Source organism: Bidens hawaiensis, unplaced genomic scaffold, assembly GCF_021521415.1.
Source record: "Bidens hawaiensis isolate Kalapana, Puna unplaced genomic scaffold, B.hawaiensis_p1.1 tig00002273_1, whole genome shotgun sequence".
NCBI classification, from domain to species: Eukaryota; Viridiplantae; Streptophyta; class Magnoliopsida; order Asterales; family Asteraceae; genus Bidens; species Bidens hawaiensis.
In genome coordinates, this window is record NW_027491121.1 from 430,439 (window position 1) to 455,307 (window position 24,869).

General features: G+C 36.3%; 2 protein-coding genes and 1 pseudogene across 4 annotated transcripts; 1 reads left to right on the forward strand and 2 right to left on the reverse strand.

Moving 5' to 3' along the window:
* The first annotated feature begins 260 nt into the window (after positions 1 to 260).
* LOC143614164 (auxin-responsive protein IAA7-like) lies at positions 261 to 2,950 on the forward strand. Its single transcript, XM_077087679.1, has 5 exons — positions 261 to 608; positions 1,004 to 1,248; positions 1,864 to 1,999; positions 2,091 to 2,152; positions 2,650 to 2,950. The coding sequence occupies exons 1-5, from the start codon at positions 391 to 393 to the stop codon at positions 2,685 to 2,687; spliced, it is 699 nt and encodes a 232-aa protein (XP_076943794.1). The 5' UTR covers positions 261 to 390; the 3' UTR covers positions 2,688 to 2,950.
* An 8,392-nt stretch (positions 2,951 to 11,342) lies between these two features.
* Positions 11,343 to 14,977, reverse strand: LOC143614119 (3-dehydroquinate synthase, chloroplastic-like). The gene is made up of 8 exons (XM_077087646.1): positions 14,646 to 14,977; positions 14,042 to 14,192; positions 12,843 to 13,010; positions 12,521 to 12,747; positions 12,315 to 12,438; positions 12,174 to 12,236; positions 11,667 to 11,810; positions 11,343 to 11,578 (listed from the first exon to the last, which is right to left on the reverse strand). The coding sequence occupies exons 1-8, from the start codon at positions 14,960 to 14,962 to the stop codon at positions 11,447 to 11,449; spliced, it is 1,326 nt and encodes a 441-aa protein (XP_076943761.1). The 5' UTR covers positions 14,963 to 14,977; the 3' UTR covers positions 11,343 to 11,446.
* A 3,668-nt stretch (positions 14,978 to 18,645) lies between these two features.
* LOC143613800 (DNA-directed RNA polymerase V subunit 7 pseudogene) lies at positions 18,646 to 23,948 on the reverse strand (annotated as a pseudogene). Of its 2 annotated transcripts, none has more exons than XR_013150182.1 (3): positions 23,864 to 23,948; positions 20,611 to 20,682; positions 18,646 to 19,352 (listed from the first exon to the last, which is right to left on the reverse strand). The product of XR_013150182.1 is annotated as a DNA-directed RNA polymerase V subunit 7 pseudogene, transcript variant X2 (transcript). The 2 variants fall into 2 exon arrangements; XR_013150180.1 differs by having other exon boundaries at positions 20,611 to 20,679; positions 23,855 to 23,947.
* Between the last annotated feature and the right edge of the window lie 921 nt (positions 23,949 to 24,869).

Sequence of the window (24,869 nt, forward strand, 5' to 3'; positions counted from 1 at the left end):
ATTTATTATCACTGCACACAGTACACAGCTTTCAATTTTAAAATATTTGGTTATTTTAGTTAAACTTCAATCATTTGTATATGAAATAATGAGACCAAAACATTGTTTTTAGAAGAAGGAAAAAGGTACTTAAGTCGTCATTATTATTTTGTGACACTTGTATTATTATATTTATTATAAAAATAAGACCTTGATCCTAGAAGATTTACACAACAAATACCACCACGTGTTTGCATATGATCCGTCAGTTCACAATGCAAAAGATGCAACCCTTTGTTATATATGCACATGAACCTCTTTCCACTTCTCTTTCTAATTGCATCTCTCTCTCAAGAAACTAAGAACTGAAAGTAGAATCAAGAAGCAGTAGTGAAATTTGGAAAGAAAAGCATGATGCACCTCAAGGAAACTGAGTTGTGCCTTGGCTTGCCTGGCGGCGGTGAGGCGGATACTTTAAAGGTCAACGGGAAACGCGGGTACTCAGAGACTGTTGATCTTATGCTCAATCTTCAAACAAATGACCAGTCATCCTCTTCAACTGATCTCAAGGATAAGAAGTTGCAAACATCAGCTAAGAACAACAAAGATTTGATCAAACCACCAGCCAAGTAAGCAAGCAACTATAAAAGTGGAATATATTTTCCTAAGAAAATTTACAACCAATAATAATATGTGTGTATGGATATGTATAGCTTGTCAGTTATTTTAATTGAATTACTTGATACACACGTAAACGTATCTACTAAGGTCTCACTCATAACAAGATTTTAAAAAGAGTGAGCTAAAAGGTTAGGGAAAATAAGATAAGCGCAAACATTTCCCAATTTTTAAACGATATAAATATGCGTACATGTGAATTGTGAATGAGTCAGTGATTGAGCATCTATGCAAACCGGTTGAGATCAAATGAGCATAAATTTTTTTAACATGTATGATAAAATGATTACTATGAACTCTAATTAATTAGCTTATTAATTTTCCTTTTGATTTGGTGGATTAATAGGGCACAGGTGGTAGGATGGCCACCGGTGCGAAACTACCGCAAGAACGTGATGGCTCAGAAGAGCAACACTGAGGAAGTAACTGAGAAGGTGGTGGCAGCGACAGGTGGTAGCGGCAGCGCAGCGGCTTTTGTGAAGGTTTCCATGGATGGAGCACCCTATCTTCGCAAGGTGGACCTCAAATTGTATGAGAGTTATCAACAACTGTCGGATGCTTTGGCCAAGATGTTTAGTTCTTTCACCATGGGTAAGTTTTAATTAGTTTATTCATTATTACTTAATAATTAAACTTTTATGATCAAATAATTGAAAACACTAGTACTAAAGAAAGACAAATTTTGTTAAATACAAAATAATATAATTATCATTACATATTCCACAACTTTACTTAGGTTGTTAATATACAACAACCATTAAATGTTAACATCATAGTACTAAGTTTTTGTTTATTATTATCATTATTTTTGGAAGGGCGCATCATGGTACTAATTTAGATTTCTATATTTTTACTCTTTAATTCTTACAATATTCTATAAAAGGTCATAAAACATATATTACATATTAATTATAAGAAATAGTTAATTATATTTTTACTCTTTAATTCTTAAATTTTCTATAAAAAAGTCGTAAAACATATGTTACATATTATTAATAAACTATATATTTACAAAAGTATAACGAGAGTAACTATAAAGAAAAATTATTATCTAATGATAACTCCTAATTATAACAAAGATAGCTATAATTCATGTTATATATCCAACACAACATAAACATTTTATCTAATAATAACTAACAAATTCTATCTAATACTATATCATGTTATGTTTCTATAAAAAAATTCTTGTTATTAACCTTGCAGGAGATTATGGATCTCAAGGGATGATAGATTTCATGAATGAGAGCAAACTGATGGGTCTTTTGAACAGTTCTGAGTATGTTCCAAGCTATGAAGATAAAGATGGTGACTGGATGCTTGTCGGGGATGTCCCATGGCAGTAAGTTCTTGATCCTAATGGAAATTTAGATATCCAATCAACAAAACATCTTGATTCGATCTCATCAATCTCTGACTTGTTTTTTGTCCAGAATGTTTGTTGATTCTTGCAAGCGACTTCGAATCATGAAGGGTTCGGATGCAATCGGACTCGGTAAGCAACTCCAACAAAATCATTTCTATCTATTAGTCATATAACTAATGACCCCTTTGTATATCCATACCCTGGCTCGACTAATTAAACTTCTGTTGGGTGTAAAGCGAATTTTAAAATTGAGACATTTACATAAAAAAAACTGTAATTATAAAAATATTTTTTTACATTAGCTTTAACACGTGAGAATAATATGATAACCGTAAATTTATTGTATACGATTTTAGGAAGGCACACAATCACCCACGTTAGAGTTGGAATCAGTTTTAATGAAAGAAAACTATTCAAAGTATATTGATTTATTGCTTTACTTGTCAAAACATTAAATTAAACGAAGATAAAACGTTAAAAATTAGTGAGCCTTAGACAGTATAAACTTCAACTTATCTTTTTGTTAAGTTAAGATTAGCCAGTTTACACCGTTCGATGTAAACCCTTCTAGGAAAGATACTAAATATTAACTGATGTAAACCATACTCTTGGTAAATTAATTACAGCACCGAGAGCGATGGAGAAATGCAAGAACAGGTGCTAAACTCATATCGAAAGCAAACCCTAATGTTAAATCATGTTCATGGCAACTTCAGTATATCAAAAACATGGATGGATGATCAAGCTGTTAATGTTTGAATGTGTTTGGATTTGTTTTTGTTTTTTGTTTATTTTAAGTAAAAAAAAAACTACTCAAGTTTTATAGTATATAGAATTTGTGAAAAGGTGATTTGGGACATTTGTAATTGACATAAACAATGAATCTCGTACTGGGTTGCCTCACAAAACATATCTGGAGTGTTTAAATTGTGTTCATGTTTTCATAAATTGTTGTTCATGTTGTCATAAATTGTGTTCTATGTTATCTTAAATAATCGTTCATGTGGTCATAAATTGTAGTTCATTTTTCATATAAGCCCCATTCTAGCATGTTGCATTTCTCTTTAATATTGGTAGATCTAATTCTATTTATGTATTTATTAATTTATTCATTAAAAATGTAACTGAATAAAATTAATATTTAACTAATTGTATTTATTAATGAGGCATGGCTTAATAATTATAAGTAGCCATCCCCCAAGTGCAAGGGAGGGAACAATGGCATGTGCATGTTTATGGGGCAACTCATTCATGACCAATTACTTTTTGTTTTTCTGTTTTTCATAAAAAAAATATGTACAATAACTATGGAAATAATAATACGGCTTGGCTTCTCTATATAAGTACTTTCTTTTCAATCTAAAGTATGTGTTTAGAATAGAATTTAAGAGGTTGTTTTTTTATAGAACATGTTACATGTCACCGACATTTTATCTCGCAATTTAATGTATGTTCATCATACTTCAAAAATATGTTGCTGTATAAGCAAATCCATTTAAATAGATTAAATCTTTTACGTAAAAATACAAAATCTAATACATTATATGTTGTTATTTTCTGCAAAATGGTTGCATATAAGATTATACAAGCACTACTTCACACGATAAAAATATCGATAGCAAACTCGTATCACCATCGCTCTCGCCTAGCTTCTACGTCAGCCTATGTTACCCTTGTGGCATATACCAAACCCACACCCTGCAACCTAAATCGTGTTTAATTTAACATAAAATAGTATACATAAGATATATAAATATTTTCATTTAAAATAACATTTGTAATTTACGTTGTCATAAGTTAAGGGTGAACTTTATTGTCAACATTACTACAAAACATTGTAAAACAAAAGTATTGTAAATTTATATTTTACACTTGGTTTCAAGTTCGAAACCTAATTTAATAAAGACTCTTATATACGTAAGATATTTTTTAACGCTGTAAAAAAAGTAGAAAAAAAAGGGGGTTTGGCAAATAATATATTTTGGGATTGGAAATCGTAAGTTTTGACTTTGTTGGAAGGAGGGAAATTGATTAGTATGTGATGGTGGTTAGAAGCACATGCATATCCCAATATGTGTTGGCTTGGGATTTCTTTAATAAACTAATTAATTTATGGGATCACTAACAACTAATCATTTTTATTTAAAAAGATTCACATGCCTAACCCGAATATATAAAAGAACCTTCGCGGGCATCTTCTCCCCAATCACACACTCGAAATCATATTGATTCTTTCATCATTCAAAATTGATTTCAATCGCCGTTCAAAAAGGTGGAAAAATCAGCAAGATATATACTAGATGTGGAAAAAATAAAAAGAAAGACAAAAACCCTTAATATAGAATAACAAAATTTTTATTTGTTATGCATTATTAATCAGATATATTAAAACGTATGATAAAGATTATGGATATAATGTTGATTTCACATATGAACAAAGGTTAACATGAACAACCGAGAAGTGTATGGGATGAACTGAATAAAGAGTTTAAAGATAAAAGAAAATAAATATTAAAGAATAAATTAAGTAGTTAAATATATTGCCAAGAGATAATTGTTAGGGTTGGAGATAGAGCAGTGTTTGAGTATTAGAAGTTGGAGTAGGAAACAAGTTAAGGTTGTTATAAATAGAGGTGCATGATCATCGTATTTTGTGTAGTTTTCGTTTTTGTAACATCCCGAAATTTCTAAAGTAATATTTAATATATTATTTTGTCGGGTGAAATAAACGAGTTAGTGGAACGATAATAATAATAGCAAAATATGAAGACTTAGTAGGATAATTAGATGGGATTAGATATGGACCAAAAGGAAATATGGGCCTTCGGTCCATGGGCTTAAGGGAGTATAAATACCCCCTTAAACCCCAATCCTTTCCATTCCATCCATTTATCCATCCTAATCTCTACACACTCCAAAACACACACAACCCGAACCAAGATCCAAAGGCGAGGACCCGAGCTCGTTGGTGCTAGATCGTCGTGACGAAACAAAGCAACAAAACCAGCTCGTGTTCGTAGTTCGACTCATTTACGGTACGTTTATATCGAGAACATGTTCGTTTAGGTTTGGATTAGTATAGAAATGATAGATCGGTGTTTGTATGGTAAAAACGAATCCTACAAAGCTAAACTTACTGAAAATGGTTAAGATTTGATGGGTTAATCGATTGATAAAAGAACCCGTAACCTATATGCCTAAATCGCACCCCTTAAACATCGATGTTAGGCCGATTTGATGGTTGGGGTTTGTAGGCGCTGGTCAGACGATTCCGTGGATACCTAAATCGAGTTATTTGGTTAAGAAACGAAGATGATTAAGGACGAACAGTAGCTGCAGCCGACAACTTCGCCTGCAAGCTAAGTTCGCCTGATGAACTTCGCCTGCAAAGCTAAGTTCGCCTGATGACAACTTCGCCTAAAAGCTAAGTTCGCCTGATGACAACTTCGCCTAAAGCTAAGTTCGCCTGATGACAACTTCGCCTAAAGCTAAGTTCGCCTGATGACAACTTCGTCTAAAGCTAAGTTCGCCTAAGGTTTAACTTCGCCTAAAGCTAAGTTCTCCTAAGGTTTAACTTCGCCTAGAGTCAAGTTCGATTAGAAAATAAATTAAAACGATAAGTAAAGGTAATCTAATACTAGGCCACCAGATTAAATCAGGCGAGTATTGATACGTGTAGCTTATACAGTCAGCCGAGCTCAGTTAAAGAAGGGATTTACAACTATCGGAGGAAGAAGCAGAGTTCAGGTGAGTTTCTAGCCCCATTTCCTTGTTATGTTTTCGGGGCTGTGTGCATACTCGATGTGAAGTGTGAATACACTTACCTTAAGTGGTAAGTGTATGCTATAGATGTTATACGAGGTATATATTTTATAATGCTTGTCGGTACGTGAACGATCTTCGGATATTGCACGTATCGCCAAGGATAGTAAATTCCAAGTGGTTGATAGTGTGTATGAATGTTATGATGTGACTTGTTTATTACGTAAATACTGAACTGATATGAAGTGTGATATAGGCAGGTAGAGGTAGAGTGTGTTAGAAGTGGCAAGAGTCTAGTAAGGGTGTTAGTGGCATAACGTGAGCGCGTGATAGGGAAAGCCTGTACGTGCCATCGTTATTATGTGTGTATGATTGTTGATGTGAACTGCTTATTATGTAAATGATATGAAGCGTGTTGTAGACAAGTAGAGGTAGAACGTGTTAGAAGTGGCAAGAGTCTAGTAAGGGTGTTAGTGGCATAACGTGAGCGCGTGATAGGGAAAGCCTGTACGTGCCATCGTTATTATGTGTGTATGATTGTTGATGTGAACTGCTTATTATGTAAATGATATGAAGCGTGTTGTAGACAAGTAGAGGTAGAGCGTGTTAGAAGTGGCAAGAGTCTAGTAAGAGTGTTAGTGGCATAACGATAGTACGTGGTAGGGTAAGCCTATACGTGCCTTCGTTATTAAAGTGGCAAGGTGGCATAACGTTATACGTTATTAAAGTGGCAAAGTGGCATAACGTTATACGTTATTAAAGTGGCAAAGTGGCATAACGTTTTACGTTATTAAAGTGGCAAAGTGGCATAACGTTATACGTTATTAAAGTGGCAAGGTGGCAAAGTGGTAGGCGTAAATAAGAGGTTAAGTGGTAATGTAAGCAGGTTAGATAGTGGACTACGTGTCTGCGGATACGTATATGATGCATGTAGTGGTTGTATGATAAGTTGCTTGATTAACTAGAACTCACTCAGCGTAGCCGACTTTTAGTATGCACGCAGGTGATCAGACCAAAGAACTAGCATGAGGATGGCACATGGCATGGATTGAACGGCTGGCATCTTAAGATGGAAGAAAAGATGTTATAAATATAATGATTTGTTTTATAGTATCAAAGAAGAGATTGAATGTTTTGTATCGAATGCTTCAAGTAAACGTTTCCGCGGAAGTTTTAATTAACTCTGATTGCAAGAACTGTGTTTATGAGTAAATCCGACGTTAAAGTAGGGCTACCGGGTTCAGGGCCTTACAGTTTTCTTTAATAATGTTGAGAGTAGTCGAAAAAGTTGTTCAAATATCGTGTGGTTTGTGTTCAAGTACTTTGGATTACGGTAAGTATAAGTGTATAAGTACAATAAACCATGACTAACTTATATATTTTATTTAATACTCCCATATAGTTAGAGCATGATAAAGTCAAAGAATTCGAACGGATGGAAAAACAAGCAATATGTTGACTTGAGAATAACACACACTCGGGTAAAAAAAACTTACAAAAAGTACATAGTAACGGAACTCTGTGGCAACAAATGACGTTGATGGATTGAATCCAAGGTGATAGAAGCGGCGACAAGAGGCATGACACCAGGGTGCATGGCAACAAGATTATGGTGATAGAAGTTATACAATTGTGACTGGAGGATATATTGAGGAGACAAGTGAAATATAACTAAAAACCTAATTTGTGTGTATATAACCCTGGGGGTAGGATGAAAGGAAAATAAGACAAAGAAAGTTGTCACACAATCGAGGTGATATGGAAGAAGGCCGAAAACCAACCAAGATACAATGGTGTTAGCGATGTAGAGGGACAGGTGGGGAGAAAAGAAAACAAAAACACTATAACTCTCTAATCATACAGAATTGTGAAAACTCTCATGTTATTAATCAATAATATATGGATATACAACATGATAATCACAAATAAATCGAATAAAATTATTTCTTCTAATTGCGGTAAATGTGAATCCTAAGGTGCTAAGCAGGTCATACTCATGAGTTTGCGACATCTCTAACTTGACACAAACCAGAACCTTTAAATAGAAAAAGTATACCATTGATTTTTTATTTTTAAAATAACTGAAACTAGACGCTAGAGGAGTGGCGAACAAACTTAGAGACAAAAGGTTTAAGGATTAGTCGCTCTAAGACGGAGTACCTTCACTGTGATTGGGGGGGGGGGGGTAAATGACAATGCGGATGTCCAGATCACCATTGAAGAGCAAGTGGTTCCGCAGGTAACGAAGTTCAAGCATCTAGGATCATTTGTCCAGAGCGATGGAAATTAGACAGTGATGTGGCCCATCGAGTTCATGTAGGATGACGTAGATGGAGAGCAGCCACAGGTATATTGTGCGACAAGAGATTCCCAACTAAACTAAAGGAAAATTTTATAGGGTCGCAGTTAGACCTGCAATGTTATATGGAACATATTGTTGGGTCATCAAGAAGGCACAAGTGCGGAAGATGGAGGTAGCAGAGATGAAAATGTTACGCTAGATGTGCGGGCACACAAGGTTAGACCGAAAAAGAAACAATATGTTTCGGGAGAAATTAGGGGTGGCTAACATATCCGACAAGATAAGAGGGTAGAGATTGAGATAGTTTGGACATGTGAAGAAATGACAGACGACGAATCCTGCTAGATCCGTAGAAAACATTACTATAGATGGGAGGAGTGGTAGAGGCCGACCTAAATTGACTTGGGGTGAGAGGATTATGCATGGTTTGCTAGACCTAAACCTCTCCAAGGACATGGTTGAGGATATTAATTCTTGAAGACGTATAATTAAAGTTAATGATTTTTATGGAGATATGAATACCTTAGGGGCTTCTCTTTACCTTATTTTTTGGTCACACACCATGATGTTATTTTCTTTTATATATATTATATATTTTTATCTATTTATGTATTAGTATTATTATTTTTACTACGTGCTGTTATTAATTATATTACTGTTGAACTTTGATTTTCTCTTATATCCTCTCATACATATTTTTTAGAGCTGAGGGTCTCTACGGAAGTCACCTTTCTATCCCATTGGATAGAGGTACGGTGTGCTACATCTCACCCTCCCCATACCCTACTTACAGCTTTGTTATTGGTGGGATTCCACTGGGTATGATTGATTTAAGGCTGAGCCAGTATGCTTCATCATTTCTTCTTATTGGTACATGAAACTTAACTGTGTTATAGACATGAGATATAAAGCAGTTAAATGAGTCGTATTCATGTTTGATATTTGTATTAAGTGTGTCGTCTCTAATATGTTTAGCACGATAAGACATGTTTTGACAACCCTATACGAACCCGTCTTGCTTGACCAGAAAGTTTTTTTATTTTATATTGTTTTCCATGTTCACACTTTGAATTTACATTTTTACAACAAAAAAAAATACAAATTTCTATATAAAAAAAACAATTACATTTTAGTTATAAAATTTATGTCAAATTCCTTTTTACCTTTAGCATAACAAAACCTAACCAATTTAATTTATTGTATAAAACACATTTTAAAAATGAAATAAAATAAAAAAATAAATGGCTTAAGCAGGTCAGCCTGCAAACTTGTACACTACACGTTTAGTTAAACGGGTCAGCAAATTCAATCCGAACCCATTTACACCAAACCCAAATGCGCAAATTTCGTGTAAAGTTCATGTTATGTATTTGTATCATGTCTAAAAATCACATGCCTAGTGAATACCATAAACCTAAACCTAATCAATTAATATATTTATATTTACTAGGAAAAGGATACGAAGCTAATCAAAGAAACTTAAAGCTAGTCTTTTGATTACTAATCAAAATCCAATGAAAGGATAGAGGGCGCAAAAAATCGTCTATTATTAACGGAGTTCAAATTGGAAGAGGGTCATCGATCCAATTTAATTTGGGCTAGAGGAAAAACTTACTTATCGTTGGACAAACAACAGGAAGTTTTGAATCTTACAAAATTTACTTATGCATAGTGGTTTAGATTTATTCATATCAATTCCTTTCAAAAGAAATCATGTTAAAAGTTTTATGTATTGGTATAGAAGTTACCTATATTGTTGTTTTAATGAAAAATAAATGTTTTCCAACATAAAGTTATTAAAATTTAATTTAAAATTAATAGTGTTACAAACTAGTTTTAAATATACTGAATATTTTACCAATAAAAATGTGCAAGACAAGAAATAAATTATGAATTAAGAACTTGTATGAGTAGCAGGGAGATGAACATGAACCATGAGGTAGCCGCCCATACCTAGACCAGTTAGAAAAAGGCAAATGAGCTGGAATAAAATCCAACTAAAAAAATATGAAAAAAAAGAAGAATAACTTGGGTTACATTTGAAGTTGCGGCTTATGGAAGAAACTTCTTAACAAATAGGATCATGACAAGCAGCCATAAACGGTTTGTCGCGACTTTCAAACCCGAATTCCACCATCTAGAGCCCAGATTTTGAACTCAGCGGTATTTGAGAAATTTTACAAGTTTTAGAAGCTGATGTATACATATGCAGTCGAAGATGTAAACTTTATATCAAACTTTATATGTTTGATATAATGTCTTTTCTTCCCGAGTTTTAGAAGCTGATTTTATGCATATGCAGTCAAAGATGTAAACTTTATATGTTTGATATTAGACGTGCACAAATCAGGTATTTTTAAACCCGGAACCGGGTAGGAACCGGTTCCGGGTATGGTCAACAAAAGTCAAACCGGGTTCGGATAGGAACCGGTTCCGGGTATAATCGGGTATTTGACCGGTGCCTCGGGTTTTGAACGGGTATTTCCGGTTCCGGTTCCGGGTCGGTTCCGGGGAGAAATCCTATACCTAGTCCTACCCGCGGGTAGGGTACGGGTAGGAACCGGTTCCAGGTCGGGTCCGGACCCGACTTTTTTGTGCACCTCTATTTGATATAATGTCGTTTCTTCCCTTTTTTATAATTCCTCCACAGCAAATAATTCCTCTACACAGCAAAGGAAAAAAAAAACATATTCTCTTGGTAATTTTTAACTCATAAAACCAATCAGGCTAAAAATAAAGCAAATATGTGTTACAGTTGACTTGATAATGCTCGATCATGGTCCTCAAGGATGCGTTACAGTTGATCATACTTGATCATGGATTCACACGATACACATTTCTAGCCTTCCAGACGCCAGAACGAATAGCAGGGATTATTTCGGGTGGGATGATTTGCATTTACTCGCCACAATCAGAATCGTTCAAATTGAAACAAACTAATAAACAAGTACTCATGGTTTTTTAGGGTTCAAGTAGCCAAATAAACAAACTAAACCATTCGAGAAACCAATGGCCGGTTATGATTCTCGATCAATTTTTGTGGTCCGGTTATGGAATTAGATGGTGTCTAACATTCTTTTAATCAGACATGGGGATTTACATGTTCATCGGATCTCAAGGTTTAACTTATGCTAAATGCTCAAGCCGGTTCTAGGTTTAAGGCAGGTGGTTATAGATTCGAATGTCCTATTCCAACCATTTTGATATTATTATTATCATTAAACGTAATAGGATCTGCCTTTCAAATTTGCAGGCAAAAAAATGACCACCAAAAGCCATTTATGATACATAAATTAAACCATATTATGGCATGTATACAAATCTTACACATTGAACAATAACAAGAACTATACCTGCGCTCAAGATTTGCAAAATGCTTTTAGGGTTTCATCAAGCGCATTTCTGTCATAGTCTCCCGTGAAAACACAGCCTCCCAATGGACCTTTTAGAAGGATGAGTCTTAGTAACCCATCAGCCACCTTTTTATCAACCTGCCACCAAAAAAGTTAATAAATAAAACAATTAAGACAAGAAGCTTTTGATATAGTATAGGTTTTATATCATTCTGATTTTACTTACCGCCATGACAGATTTAAACATGTCTACAGTCATCATCTCGGGAGGACTAGTAGGTAGTTTGGCTTGTTTTAAGATATTGTCAACTCTCTCAACAATAGATTTATCAATCCAACCAAGTCGGTATGACATGTCAACCGCCATTACCTGAAACCACACAGTACAACTTTTAGTCTAATGATTTATATTTTGTAATCATATTTTTATGCATAATTTTCTTATAAAGTGAACGAGAAGGTGCTTTTGGCCAACTATTTTTTTATCCATACTAAAAAAATTATTTTTTCAATATTCAAACCTGTTTTGACATGTCACTAACCCAAACTCGTTTTGACCGAATTACTCAACCCAAACACATTTTGACCCGTTACTCAACCAAACCCGTTTTGACCCATTACTAAACCAAAACCCGTTTTGACATGTTACTCAACCCAAGTCCGTTTTGACCTTTTACTCAACCCAACCAGCCCGCCTATTTAGCCACGTCAACTAGTGACAAAAATGCCATACCGTGCCAGCTGCAACTGCTTCTCCATGAAGCCAATGTCCGTAACCGTAACTAGTTTCTATTGCCTGTAACCCAACAAATACAATATGTAAGGTATTCGCTAATAAAAGTATGTGTGAATAATTTAAAACCAAAAAACTCACATGACCAAATGTATGACCCAGGTTTAATGTTGCCCTTAGTCCACTTTCTTTCTCATCTTGGGATACAACTTCCGCCTTGTTTTCACATGAACGTTTAATAGCATAGGCAAACGCATCAGGGTCCCTACAAAACACAATATTTTGAAAACCATTAACAGTAGAAAATATGCCTTTAAAAGGATTACAACTGTTAACAGTTTTTTTACCTAGCCATTAATGCATGTATGTTCTTTTCTTGCCACTCGAAAAATTCAGCATCTCTAATAAGCCCATACTTGATGACCTCAGCAAGTCCAGATGCTAATTCTCTATCAGGTAACGTGTTTAACGTGTCGGTGTCTATGAGCACACATTGTGGCTGGTAGAATGCACCAATCAAGTTTTTCCCCAGTCTGTGATTTATTCCCGTTTTGCCCCCAACAGAAGAATCCACCTTAAAGAACAAAGAAAAGTCCATTTGTAAGGTGTTAACAGTTAAGAGCAAATAGAACCCTCAAATGTTAGGATCCAAAAGATGATTAATTATACCTGTGCCATTACAGTTGTAGGAATCTGAATGAAATTGACCCCACGAAGGAAAGAAGCTGCTGCATATCCACACATGTCACCAATGACACCACCACCTAAGGCAACGAACGTACACCGTCTGTCTAATCGAGACTCTATGGCTTTGTCAAATACCTTCATCAGAGTATCCTATCATGAAAGAAAATGGGCGGGTTATTTAACAGGTCTAGGCTTGTAAACGATCATTTAACTTTAACCGAACAAGCAATTGGACACGAACAATAAACGATCGGTAATTTCAGTTAACAAAACGAATGTGCGCATGTTTAATTATGTTAGGTTGTTAAGAGTATAATCGACCTTAATAGAACGAACACAACTGAACATAGACCAATGAATATAAAAAAGCATAACTGAGCAAACACCAAGTAAAGTACGTGAACAAAAACACCAATAGGTGATATTTTAACTTTATAAAGTAGACTACATTTTATTAGGCCTAAAAAACTTAAATGAATATATAAACGAATGGACTTAAAACAAACGTAATCTAACGAACATAAGCAAATGTAAATGAACGCACATACACTAATTTAAATACAAGAACATAAATGAAAGAATGAGTGTTCATATTCGTTCTTTTAATAAAATGAACAAAAAGTTTTGTTCAAGTTCTCTCATTTACTAAGGGGGTGTTTGGGATTGCTTATTTTCACCAACTTATAACTTATAAACTTTTTGAAAAGTAATAAGGTGTTTGGGATTGCTTATAATGTGAGAGGAAAAGTTCCATAAGTTACACTTTTGTAACTTATTAACTTAATGAAAAGTTATAAGGAGGTAAAATAAGGAATCCCAAACACCCCCTAAATAAACAACTTCCAGTCAAACAGCTTAATGAGAGTTTGGTTCGTTTACAAGCTTACGGGTCAAGAGATAATTTTGCACGGTCAAAACAAGTCAGGTCAGATTGGATTAAACAAAATACACGTTTTAACCAAAATCTTTCAACTTTTACCATAAAAATGTGTCTAAATATTACAAAAATTATACTAATTCAATTGGCAACGCCTGACCCATTTTCTTTCAATCTAACTTTTTCTTGTTTGACCTGTTTGATATAAAAATGTGACCAAATTGACCCGTACAGAGGTAAAAGGGTCAATATATGGCACCTTTAACAGAATATAAAGATTTAAACAAAGGCTTCAGATGCCTACCATGTCCTTGTACTTCTCTCCATCAGGTAGAATCACACTTTCAACCGTCACATTACGGTTCCCAACTGTCAAAGCAGTTACAATTTTATCCAAGTACAGAGGTGCCACTGTGGTGTTAGTGACCACAAGAACTCTCTTTCCATGAATATGTCTAAAAAATACAAAAACACATTTCATGAATACATTCCAAAATTTGCAGTAAGCAAAAACAGAGAACAAAATGTAACCTAATCATCATTTACAACTTGAATAGTGTACCTTATCATCACTGGTGTAATAATGGCATATGTTATAAACAGAAAACAATATGTAAACCAATCAAATATTGACAACTATGAGCTAGAAGATCAGTTAACTGTTAATTGACTTAACACTGCTACAAAGCTATGTTTTTTTCTCACTGATATGTGGCACCGATATTCCTAATGTTCGTTCCAATAACTGAATGTGTTCAAACAATCTGAACTTATGAATTGATTTAACTAATTAATTAAAAGAGCAGACACAAATAACAAATTGTAAACCAATCAAACACTAATAACTATAAGTCTATGAGCTAGAAGCTTAGTTAACTGTTAACTTAAATAATTAATAGCTATAATACCTCTGCAGAAGATCGGGTTGATTAAGAAGTCCAGATCCGATGTAAATCGGATAGCTCCGATCACCTAAATCAACATCAACAATAGTAGGAGTGGAATTCAATTTGCTGGTCTTCGTCATCGGAGTGGCGGCGGAAGTAGCCATAACTTTGAACGGACGAAAGGAAGAAACGGAAAGTGGGCGGGTAGTCCGGATAGGGTTGTCGGGTAGAAAACGTAGAGTGTTGTTATTGATGCGGTGATTGGTGGCGAGAGATAGGTTGTGTTTGGTGGAGAGTGTGGCGGTCGCCGTCGTTGTAGCTGCGGCTGCTGCTGCCATGGGAATTGGAATTGGTGGGAAATCTGGTGGAGCCGTTGGTTGCAATTTGGAAAGTATTTCAAGGGTGGGTGGTAGGTGAAGGATGGCTAGGCTAGTGACCGCGGGTCACCCTCGCTCTCAATCACATATTCACATGCGTATTTCAGTTTTAATTAAATTAATAATAATTACAGTATTATTATTGTTACTTATAAATTAACGAATATTTTATCATTGGTTAGGCGTATAGTGTTGGTGACGTATTTCTTCATCATCATCTTTATCGTACTCAGTATATCCCACCAATAGCAAAGCTATGGTAGAGTCTGAGAAGGGTAAGATGTAGACAGCCTTACCTCTACCCCATAGGGATAGAGAGGCTGCTTCCGGTGAGACCCCCGCCTCGATAGTTGTTTTGCATCAAGCCTTGGACATAAGACACATATCACACAATCATCGGGACACCGGCTGATTGGTGCATGTACCCTTGTCTTTCGGCTATCAACGTCACCACATGATGCCTGATTAACCTTCCGCCACTTTTAACGTCATTTTCACGAGATTAGTAAAATAACGTCAAAATTAGTGCAATTTTACTTTTGCCCACTCAAGAGTTCACACATATATACATTATATGTGCGCACCGCAAGCAGGGCGTTGGTGACGTATTTCAACATAGTCTATTTTTGGTAGGAAGTGTTCTCACTCCTTGTGACCGTTTGGGAATCACCGAAATGCACGACACTTTTTTTGGAATTCTGCATCAACAGTTGTCTTCTCTATCGCTCAAGTGTGTTGCCGCCTCCATACAACTATACAAGTACAACGTAGTTCTAAACGTTCTTGTTCATAGGGTTTCATCCATGTTCTTTATCTTCTTGTGACGAAAGGACTTATTAATGTTGTATGAATTTTAATTTTATGATAGTTTCGCTCAAAAATCCGTAATAGTTTAACTGAAAACACAATTATTATTTCATCTTTAAAAGAAATAAAAAGGTAAAGTTGATTGATTAGAAAGTGAGTGGCCCCACCCTTTTTTTTCGTGCGATAGTATTAGCATAGCGCCCAAATGGGTCTCATCACCCTTTGACGCTAATAGAGCCAAGTTTGAGATTGGCTAATCTCCTTCTAAAATTAAAGAATAATTGTAAAGAGATTTTTTTTTATCAATTTCCATGTCCTCCATTGAACAGCAAACATGCATTTTTAAAGCCTTACAAGTAAGTAGATAGATAATGCAAGAAAAAAGAAAGATAGGTTTAGTGGTACAACTACCAACTACTACTTCTAGGAATTAGGGGGGGTTCCATTTTCATCACCCACCACACCTAATGGTACGGTGACACCTCATCCCATCACTTTCCATCACTAGTGATGGAATTTAGTGGGGATGGTGGTAGTGTGATGAGTTTTCGTATACACACACACACACATATATATATATAGGTTATTGTGTGAGTGAAAGAAGTGTATTTGGGGTATAATATATATATATATATAGAGAGAGAGAGTGTGTGTGTTCCATCACCAAAATCCCCATAACTCGTGATGGCTATCATGCAAACCCCCTCATCACGCGTGATGAGGGGGGTGGCGGCGGTGTTCCATGTGATATAACGGGGTGATGAGCAGTGGCGGATCAAGAAAATCTAGCCAGTGGGTGCAAAAAAAAAGTTCAACCTTGAACTCGTCAATTCAAACTAAAGCAAGTCAAACCAAAATGGGTCGGGTCGAACCGAAACAGGTTGAGTAAGAAATTTACATTAAACAAACTACGTATAAACATGTAAATAATAAATTTCATTAAAGATAAACAAAATACATATTACAATTTACCTTTACGTGATTTCATCTTTTGTAAACGGAAAATTACAGCTTCATTCGTAACACTTAAAAGTGCTTCTTTTTCAACACTAAAATCACACAAGCATTCAAAAATCTTCACCAATTCGATTACGTAAATTTGTCTTTATGATCTTCATTGCCAAAAAACATCTCTCAAACGTTGCGGTTGCAATACGCAAAACTATGTTAGCTTTAATAATCGATAAACCAAATGAAAAGAGATATCTTACCTTGTTTCCACCATAACTCTAGCAAGATCCGCAATATCTTTCATATTAGCAAATCTTTGTCTTTTCGCACACTATCGATGTACAAACCAAGTTGAGATGCAAGAACAATTTTGTACCCATTATCAAAATCATATGGTTATAACTCACACAATCTCATTAACTTTGATGCATCAAACTTGGAAAATGAATCATACGGATTAAAGCCAACATGTTTTGAAGTAAACCCGTGTTAATCTCATTAAAGTGATCACCAAATTCTTGAATTTTCATATCGACAACACGGTTGAAACAATCAAAATTATAATGTTGTTTGGTGATTGTATATCTTTGTCTTTTGGGTCTATAACCAGTGTCATCGACAAGATGTGAAGCCGCCATCACTCTAATATGTTCGCCTCCTAATAATTCCAAATTATCAATTAAAGTGGTTGAGCAATTAACTAATATGGGCTTAATTGAAATTGTTTATAACAAAATTAAATTTGGGCTTTTAATATAAAACGTTAAGTTTGGGGCACTAAAAAATTATGAATGGGTCACAAAATTTTTTGGATGGGTCACTTGAGTCTTTGGATCTAATATATTACAAATTTATAAAAGAAACTATGGACTTGAGTGGGTGCAAACGCTCCCCCTGACCTAACACTGGATCCGCCCCTGGTGATGAGGTCCATCACGGAACCACCCCCAGTCCCCCACCCCTCTTAGAAAATAACATATAAATAATAAACTAAAATAACTAATGCAACTAAACGTGGGAATGATCAGAACATGAAGAGAATTTTGATAGTTGGGTGGATCATGAGGGATCCGTATCAGACGCCCTCATCTTGAAATTGTGTAGTGGTTTAATGTAGAGATGTTCAAAACGGTTTGGGACTAGGAACCGGAACCGGTTCCTATATTCAAAACCACCTTTTAAACCGGTTCCAGGCTCGAACCGGTTAGGGAACCGAACCGGTTCTCCCACTCTCGGACCCCTAACCTATCTAACCGGTTCTTACCGGTTCCTAACCCGGTTCCTGTACCGTAACCGGTCAAAAAACGGCTATTTTTGACCCCAACGGTCAAAAAACGGCCAAAAAACGGTTAGGAACCGGTTCCGGTTCCAGAACCGGTTCCGGCTCGGTTCCGGTTCCTACCCGCCCCCACTCAGAAATGCAAGAACCGGTCACGGATCATCGGGTTGAATCAGATAGGGTCCGGTTCCTACAAAAAACGGGTAGGAACCGGTTCGGGTCCGGTTCGGGTCCAGGAACCGGTTTTGTTGATCATCTCTAGTTTAATGAATTTGGAGATGAAGTGACAAGCTTTGACACCCCTCACAATAGATACGCATAGCCGAACTGGTTTACCGACCGGTAACCGGTTTATACCCGAAATCCTAACCGGTTACCAACTGATTTCCAAGAAACTGGTTACTATCTGAATACGTTACCGGTAATGAACACTGTTAGCCATACATGTGGTTCCGAAAAGAAAATATCAAAGTTGCAATATGACCTTTACTATTATTAGACTACTATTGCAGTTTTATTGGTAATATCTATTAAGCAAAGTTATAACAATTCTTTCATACCCATCTTTCAAATGTACTGGACTGGTTAATATCAATGATTCACTAAATTTTGAAATGAAAGAGACCATGTTATAGGAAATTCAGAATTAGCACATCAAGATGATCATCCTTTTACATATCATAAGTTCATAACATTAAACATGGTCAAACTATGCATAACCATTAGTCTAAACACCACATTTCCTTCCAATCACCAACGACCAAACCACCTTAGACCGGACCCAAGTAATTGCCCTCCAAGCCCACAACCGCCTGAAACTCCTTCTGAGCCTCCATATACTTAGTCCCCATCACAACACACCTCAAAGTAACATCCTTCTCAATCCTCGACCCAGTTTTCACATTCAAAAAGCACGGGTTTTCTGCAATCTGATACTGAAAATCACTCATTTTCAGGTTAGACAGATAAAGGTTTTCAATTGGTCCGCACCTCAAGAAAACCCCGTGTTTTAGAATCTTGTGAACCACTCCTTCAATGACCTCACCTCTAAACACCTTAAAGCTCAAGCAAGTAAACTTCACCGGAAACAAGACATCACCAGAGTGTTCCCTAACTTTCCCCTCACCGATTTTGTCCAAAGTAGTAACTGCTAGAAGATATCCCAGATCTTTTGTCGCTCTCTTTGCCGAGAAGTCATCCAATAACCGAACCAGAATCGCCTTCTGTAGCATCAATCCTTTGATATCAAGATTCTCAGCTGGTATTACCACATTCCAATTCAGTTGAACCTTGAGAAACATCTTTCAATCTTACCTAATAAAGAGAACAAGTTGATATTAACATTGAGGTTCAAATCATAGTTCATAACTGCAGAGGACATCAGAAGTTGTATCTAGATGGTGTTCACATACAGAGGATACAATGAAAGAGACAATAAACCCTAATTCAGTGTGCATGGTTTGGTTTGGTTTGGTTTGGTTTGGTTTGGTTCGGTTCGGTTCGGTTCGGTTCGGTTTTTAGCCTCAACTGAATTAACTAATCGCGTTTCGGTTAACCGGTTCGGTTCATTAGGTTAGTTTGTCGATTTTCGGCTCGGTTAATAACCAAAATCAAACTTGGGCTAAAAATATATACTTAAAATTTAAAAATACCTAAAATGGATGCATAAATACATGAAACGGAGATAGATATGTATTTATATCTCCGTTTCAGGTATTTATGCGTCCACTTCATGTAAACGAGTCGAGCTGAGCCAGAGTGGGTTCAAACCCAAGCTCGAAATTAAACGAGGCAGCTCGGATCAGCTTGAGCTAGAAGTCAAAAGAGCCTAAGAGAGAGCCAATGAGCCGAGCAGAGCTTGGCTTGAGCTCGGCTCAGTTACAAAAATGAGCCAGCTCGGCTAAGATCGGTTCAAATCAAGTTTTTTAGCAAGCTTTATTCGAGCGAGCCGCAAGCTTTTTCAACAGCTCTTAAACATGAAATGGAGGTATAAATACATGAAATAGAGACATAAAAGCTAGAAATATATGAAAATATGAATTGTTCAGTTCAGTTAACCGAGAGTACCAAAAAACTGATAGATGATTTTTGGTTATATCGGTTTTTGGTTCGGTTAACGGTTCAGTTAATGCTCACCCCTTCCTGACCTACTGTATATTGTGCAAACTGCATTATCATCTGATCAGCAAAATCACTAGATAATAACTGAAGCTCTATTCGATATTCAACAGAACTAGAATGAATTAGAACAATAAGCCCTAATTTCTACTCAAGCCCTAACAATTTCACTTACGATCGAACAATATAAAACAAGCCCCAATTCCGTACAAAAACAACTACGATATCAAAAATTACATAAATCGAGAACATAAAGTAATTGTAGAAACGTTTTACACTTGGATTACGAAATAACACGCATGCAATTGTGCAAATCTTTTATATATAACATAAAAACAGAAAATCGGTTAATAAATTTGTGAGAAATCAGAGTTAAAGTTTGCCCTAATATGACAAGTAACGTTTTGAGCAAAGATCTTTAATGAAACGACCGTAATGAGAGAATGATGCTTACGAAGACTGTAGCGCCGGTTAATAAGCTCCTCGGAGGGGATCTTGTGGGTTCACGCCTTCACTGTGTGTGCTGCTACTGCTACTGCTACTGCTACTGCTACTTAGAGATGGTCAAAAAAACCGGTCCGGGAACCGGTTTGCCGGTTTAAACCGGAAACCGGTTTTTACGAAAACCGGTTTTTTATAAACCGGTTTGACCGGTTTACAAACTGCCGGTTCGTATTTCGGTTACACATTTTAGAGCCAAAACCGGTTAACGAACCGGTTATTAAAAAAACCGGTTTTTTTTAATAACCGGTTATGGAAAAACCGGTTAACCGGTTTTTTTATAAACCGGTTTTTGACCATTATAAAAAAAACCGGTTAACCGGTTTTTCCATAACCGGTTAACCGGTTAAAAACCGGTTTTTTTCCGTTGTATAACGGCTATATAGCCGTTTTTTTTTTGACCGTTTTTTTTTTTTTACCATTTTACCCCCACAAACATCTATATATAGTTTAGGTTGGGTATTGGTTAGATCACACTCGATTATACAACTCCAAACGCTCTAAACGTTTATTTCATACGCGATTATTTTGTTATCTCACGCTCAATTATACCACATTACCACTCCATACGCTCTTATTTCGTAGTCGATTATCATGGCCTCCCAAAGTGCTGCTTCATCCGTCAACATGGGTGCCTCGAACACGGGAGAAACGGTCGTTCGGGTCATCCCCACGAAACGAAACCAAGATGTTTGGCAACATTTCGACCTATGCGAAATGTCTAACGGTAGCCAAAAAGCTCGATGCAAACATTGTTTGAAGTTTTATGGCAAAGATGCAAACTCCACTTTAAAAGCGCATGTACAAAGGCCCTTTTGCAAGGCCTTGAAGGACGAATCGGGAAGTAGTTCGCAGCCGGAGATGACGAATCAAGGAACGGTGTTTACGTACGACCTTGAAGCGGTACGTCAAAAGTTTTCAAACTTTGTGATTCAACAAACACTTCCTTTCAACCACTTCGACAACCCTCAATTCACGGAGATGATGCAAAAGTATGTTCAACCACGCTACCAACACGTAAGTCGTTCGACCCTTAGAAGAGATTGTCTTAAAGCATGGAAAAACGCTAAATCCGAACTAATTTCATACTTTTCAAACTTACAAACTGGTGTAAACTTAACAACGGATGTGTGGTCGGTACCTAATGGTTCGCCCGACTCATACATTTGTGTGACGGCTCATTGGGTTGACCCCGAGTCGTGGCAAATGATGAAACGAACCGTTGCGTTTCAATTGTTTGATTACCCGCACACGGGTAGAAATATTTTTAAACTCTTGGATAAAGTCATTCGACAATACAAGATTGAACATAAAATCTTTTCAATTTCGTTTGATAACGCGTCCAACAATACGGCCGCGGTTGGCCATTTAAAATTAAAGTATAAACCTATTTGTGATGGAGCGTTTTTTCATAGCCGATGCATTGCACATATTATCAACTTGGCCGTGCAAGATGGGTTAAACGTGATCGAAACGCAAAGAAACAATTTTAAAAGAATGTTACGAGATGTTTTCAGCAACAATAAAACATTTTCAAGATACAAAAATTTTGTGTAGAAGCTAATTGTCAATGATTGGGGCCAAATTGGGATTGTCCAACAAGATGGAACTCGACTTGTGATATGTTTGAGAAAGCCATCCAACAAAAAGAATCATTAATTGCGTTTCATCAAATTTTGTCAAGTAGGGGTAAATGTTCACCGTACGATCCTAGAAACTGGTTATTGATTGAGATCGTTACGGGGGTCCTTCAAATTTTTAAATCTTGCACAAGTAGTTTATCCGGGGTTTACTATCCAACAAGCCCCATTGCTTTACCAAAAATTGCTGTCATGTGCACAAAGTTGAGTGAACTTCATTGTAGGGGTGCACCTTATTTTGATATGGGTGTAAAAATGAAAGAAAAATTTAGAAAATATTTTCAACAACTACCCGCTGTTTTGACATGTGCTGCTGCGTTAAACCCTTGCATCAATGTTGGTGGTGTTGAAGCTTTAATAGAAAAAATTTGTGATGAGCTAGAGTTAAACGACGATCAAAACCCCTATTATAGCCAAACTTTAAAGAATGCTTTCAACACCACCTTGTCAAACATGTATGATGTTTACCTTACAAAATACGGGTCGTCTTCCCAAATTCATGACTCGTTAAGAGCTGTTGCCCAATCCCAATCCCAAACCGACCTTGAAATGGGGATGTACTACATGATTTGGGAAGACGCCGGTAAACGTCAAAAGGTAAACACCCCAAGCAGTGAACTTGGAAGGTATGGTGGTACCAACTTTGTGAAACACATGACTCCGGATGAATTTAGAAGTCTTGATTTGCTGGCTTGGTGGAGAGGTAAGGAGGATGAGTTTCCGATCCTCGCCGCCATGGCCAAAGATTTACTAACGGTCCAAGCTTCCACGGTAGCTTCGGAGTCTGCTTTTTCTGTTTCTGGCAGGGTTATATCGATTAGGAGGACTCGACTCACTCCACCAGCTGTAGAGATGTCGATTTGCTACAAGGATTACTTGGACTCTTTAGATAGGGCACAACATCAACGCTCACTCGAGGGGGAAATGGAGTATGAGGCGGGCTTGTATGAAGACGAGGTCAATCAAGGACACACTCAACCAATGACCGATGAAGAAGCCGCGTACGACGATTACCTAAGGAATAGCTCGGGATCGGGTAGCGAAGAAAATTAGTTAAAGAAACAGCAAACATGGAGGCAAATAATGAGTAAGAAACAGCAAGTTGTTCATGTAATCGTGTCTAAGCATTCTTTAATGTTTGTATTTTTGAGTTACGAATATGCGATAACGATTTAATGTTTGTATTTTTAATATAAAAACTATAAATGAAAGTTATGTGTTTTTAATCTTCCAAGCAAAGAACCCTAACAACGAAAGCAAAGAATGGCTTCGGTCTTCCAAACTAAACCCTAAACCCAAAAAAAAAAAAAAAAAAAAAAAACCGGTTAACCTAAAAACCGGTTATTAAAAAACCGGTTAATAAAAAAACCGGTTTATTAACCGGTTCTAACCGGTTTCTAAACCGGTCCTAACCGGTTAGACCGGTTAGGGTTTTGACACACAAAAACCGGTTATTAACCGGTCCGGTTATTAACCGAACCGGTTTTTTTCCGGGCCAAAAAAAACCGGTCCGGTTAATAACCGAACCGGTTTTTTTAAAAAAACCGATTTGTGCACCTCTACTACTACTACTAGTAGAGGGTTTATTGCTGAGTCACGGGTACGAGTGGGTTAGAATTAGGTTACTCAGCAGCGAACTCAGTCAAAATTTATATAAACGATCCAAACTAATAATATGCGGTTTAATTTTGTTTCTTTTTTTATAAACTCAAATTTACGGTTCGATTTTGGTAATAACTCGTTCTAAATCTTAACCGTATCAAAATTGTTTGAATACGTGTCGCGGCTCAAACTCAATATTTTGGTCCAAAAACTTTAGGATGAATGCATATGCCTTGATGATTAAATGATATGTCCTGCAACCAAAAGATTGGGGTTCAAATGTTGTGATGTTGATTGTTGCATATTGTGGTATATTCAATCTTGAAAATTTATAAATTATTGTTCAAATGAACAAGTTTTAGAATGGAATTCATAACTTTGGTTTGAAATATGTCGAAATACTCCGTACTATAATAAGAGGTTAGCAAATATTTTTAGCTTAAAGATTAACTTCATATAAAATGGGTCAAAAATCACGGCTCCATCTTGATTTAGAGAAGCAAGAAAGAAGAAAGTCGTGTGTGTGTGTGTGATGTATATGCGGGACACCGTCCCCCTCTATCGAGACCAGAGGTGGGAGAGGTCGGGACAATGGGGTTGTGAGATCAACACCATGTGTTCTAAAGAAAGAGTAGCAAAGTAAAAAATAGAAGTAAATAATAATTGTACGCAAAGTTGTTTAGCACGAGAAGTATTGATACATCTTCACTATTTTCGAGATTAATCTCATTTAATTACAACTAAATTTCTCATCGTTTAAGGCATGATTAAAAGCTTAAAATCAGTTTTCGACTAAACATAACAAATTTGTCATTAAACAAAAATTAGAAGATTTTATGTACAACTACAGTATGACCATCGACAACTGTGTATTAACCCATTTTTCGCTCTCTCTTCTTGAGTATGTTTCATTTAAACTCAACCCATCATGTTATTTCAAGCGTTCTTCTATTTATATGTTATATCAAAT

Bases quoted from the DNA above. Each gene is read 5' to 3' on its own strand.
- LOC143614164 (XM_077087679.1), top strand. From the start codon at position 391: ATGATGCACCTCAAGGAAACTGAGTTGTGCCTTGGCTTGCCTGGCGGC. The intron at 1,249-1,863 runs GTAAGTTTTAAT...TTAACCTTGCAG, and splicing joins GTTTAGTTCTTTCACCATGG to GAGATTATGGATCTCAAGGG. The intron at 2,000-2,090 runs GTAAGTTCTTGA...TTTTTTGTCCAG, and splicing joins GTCGGGGATGTCCCATGGCA to AATGTTTGTTGATTCTTGCA.
- LOC143614119 (XM_077087646.1), bottom strand. From the start codon at position 14,962: ATGGCAGCAGCAGCCGCAGCTACAACGACGGCGACCGCCACACTCTCC. The intron at 14,193-14,645 runs GTATTATAGCTA...TGTATTTTTTAG, and splicing joins CAACCCGATCTTCTGCAGAG to ACATATTCATGGAAAGAGAG. The intron at 11,811-12,173 runs GTATGGCATTTT...GTGTGGTTTCAG, and splicing joins AAGCAGTTGCAGCTGGCACG to GTAATGGCGGTTGACATGTC.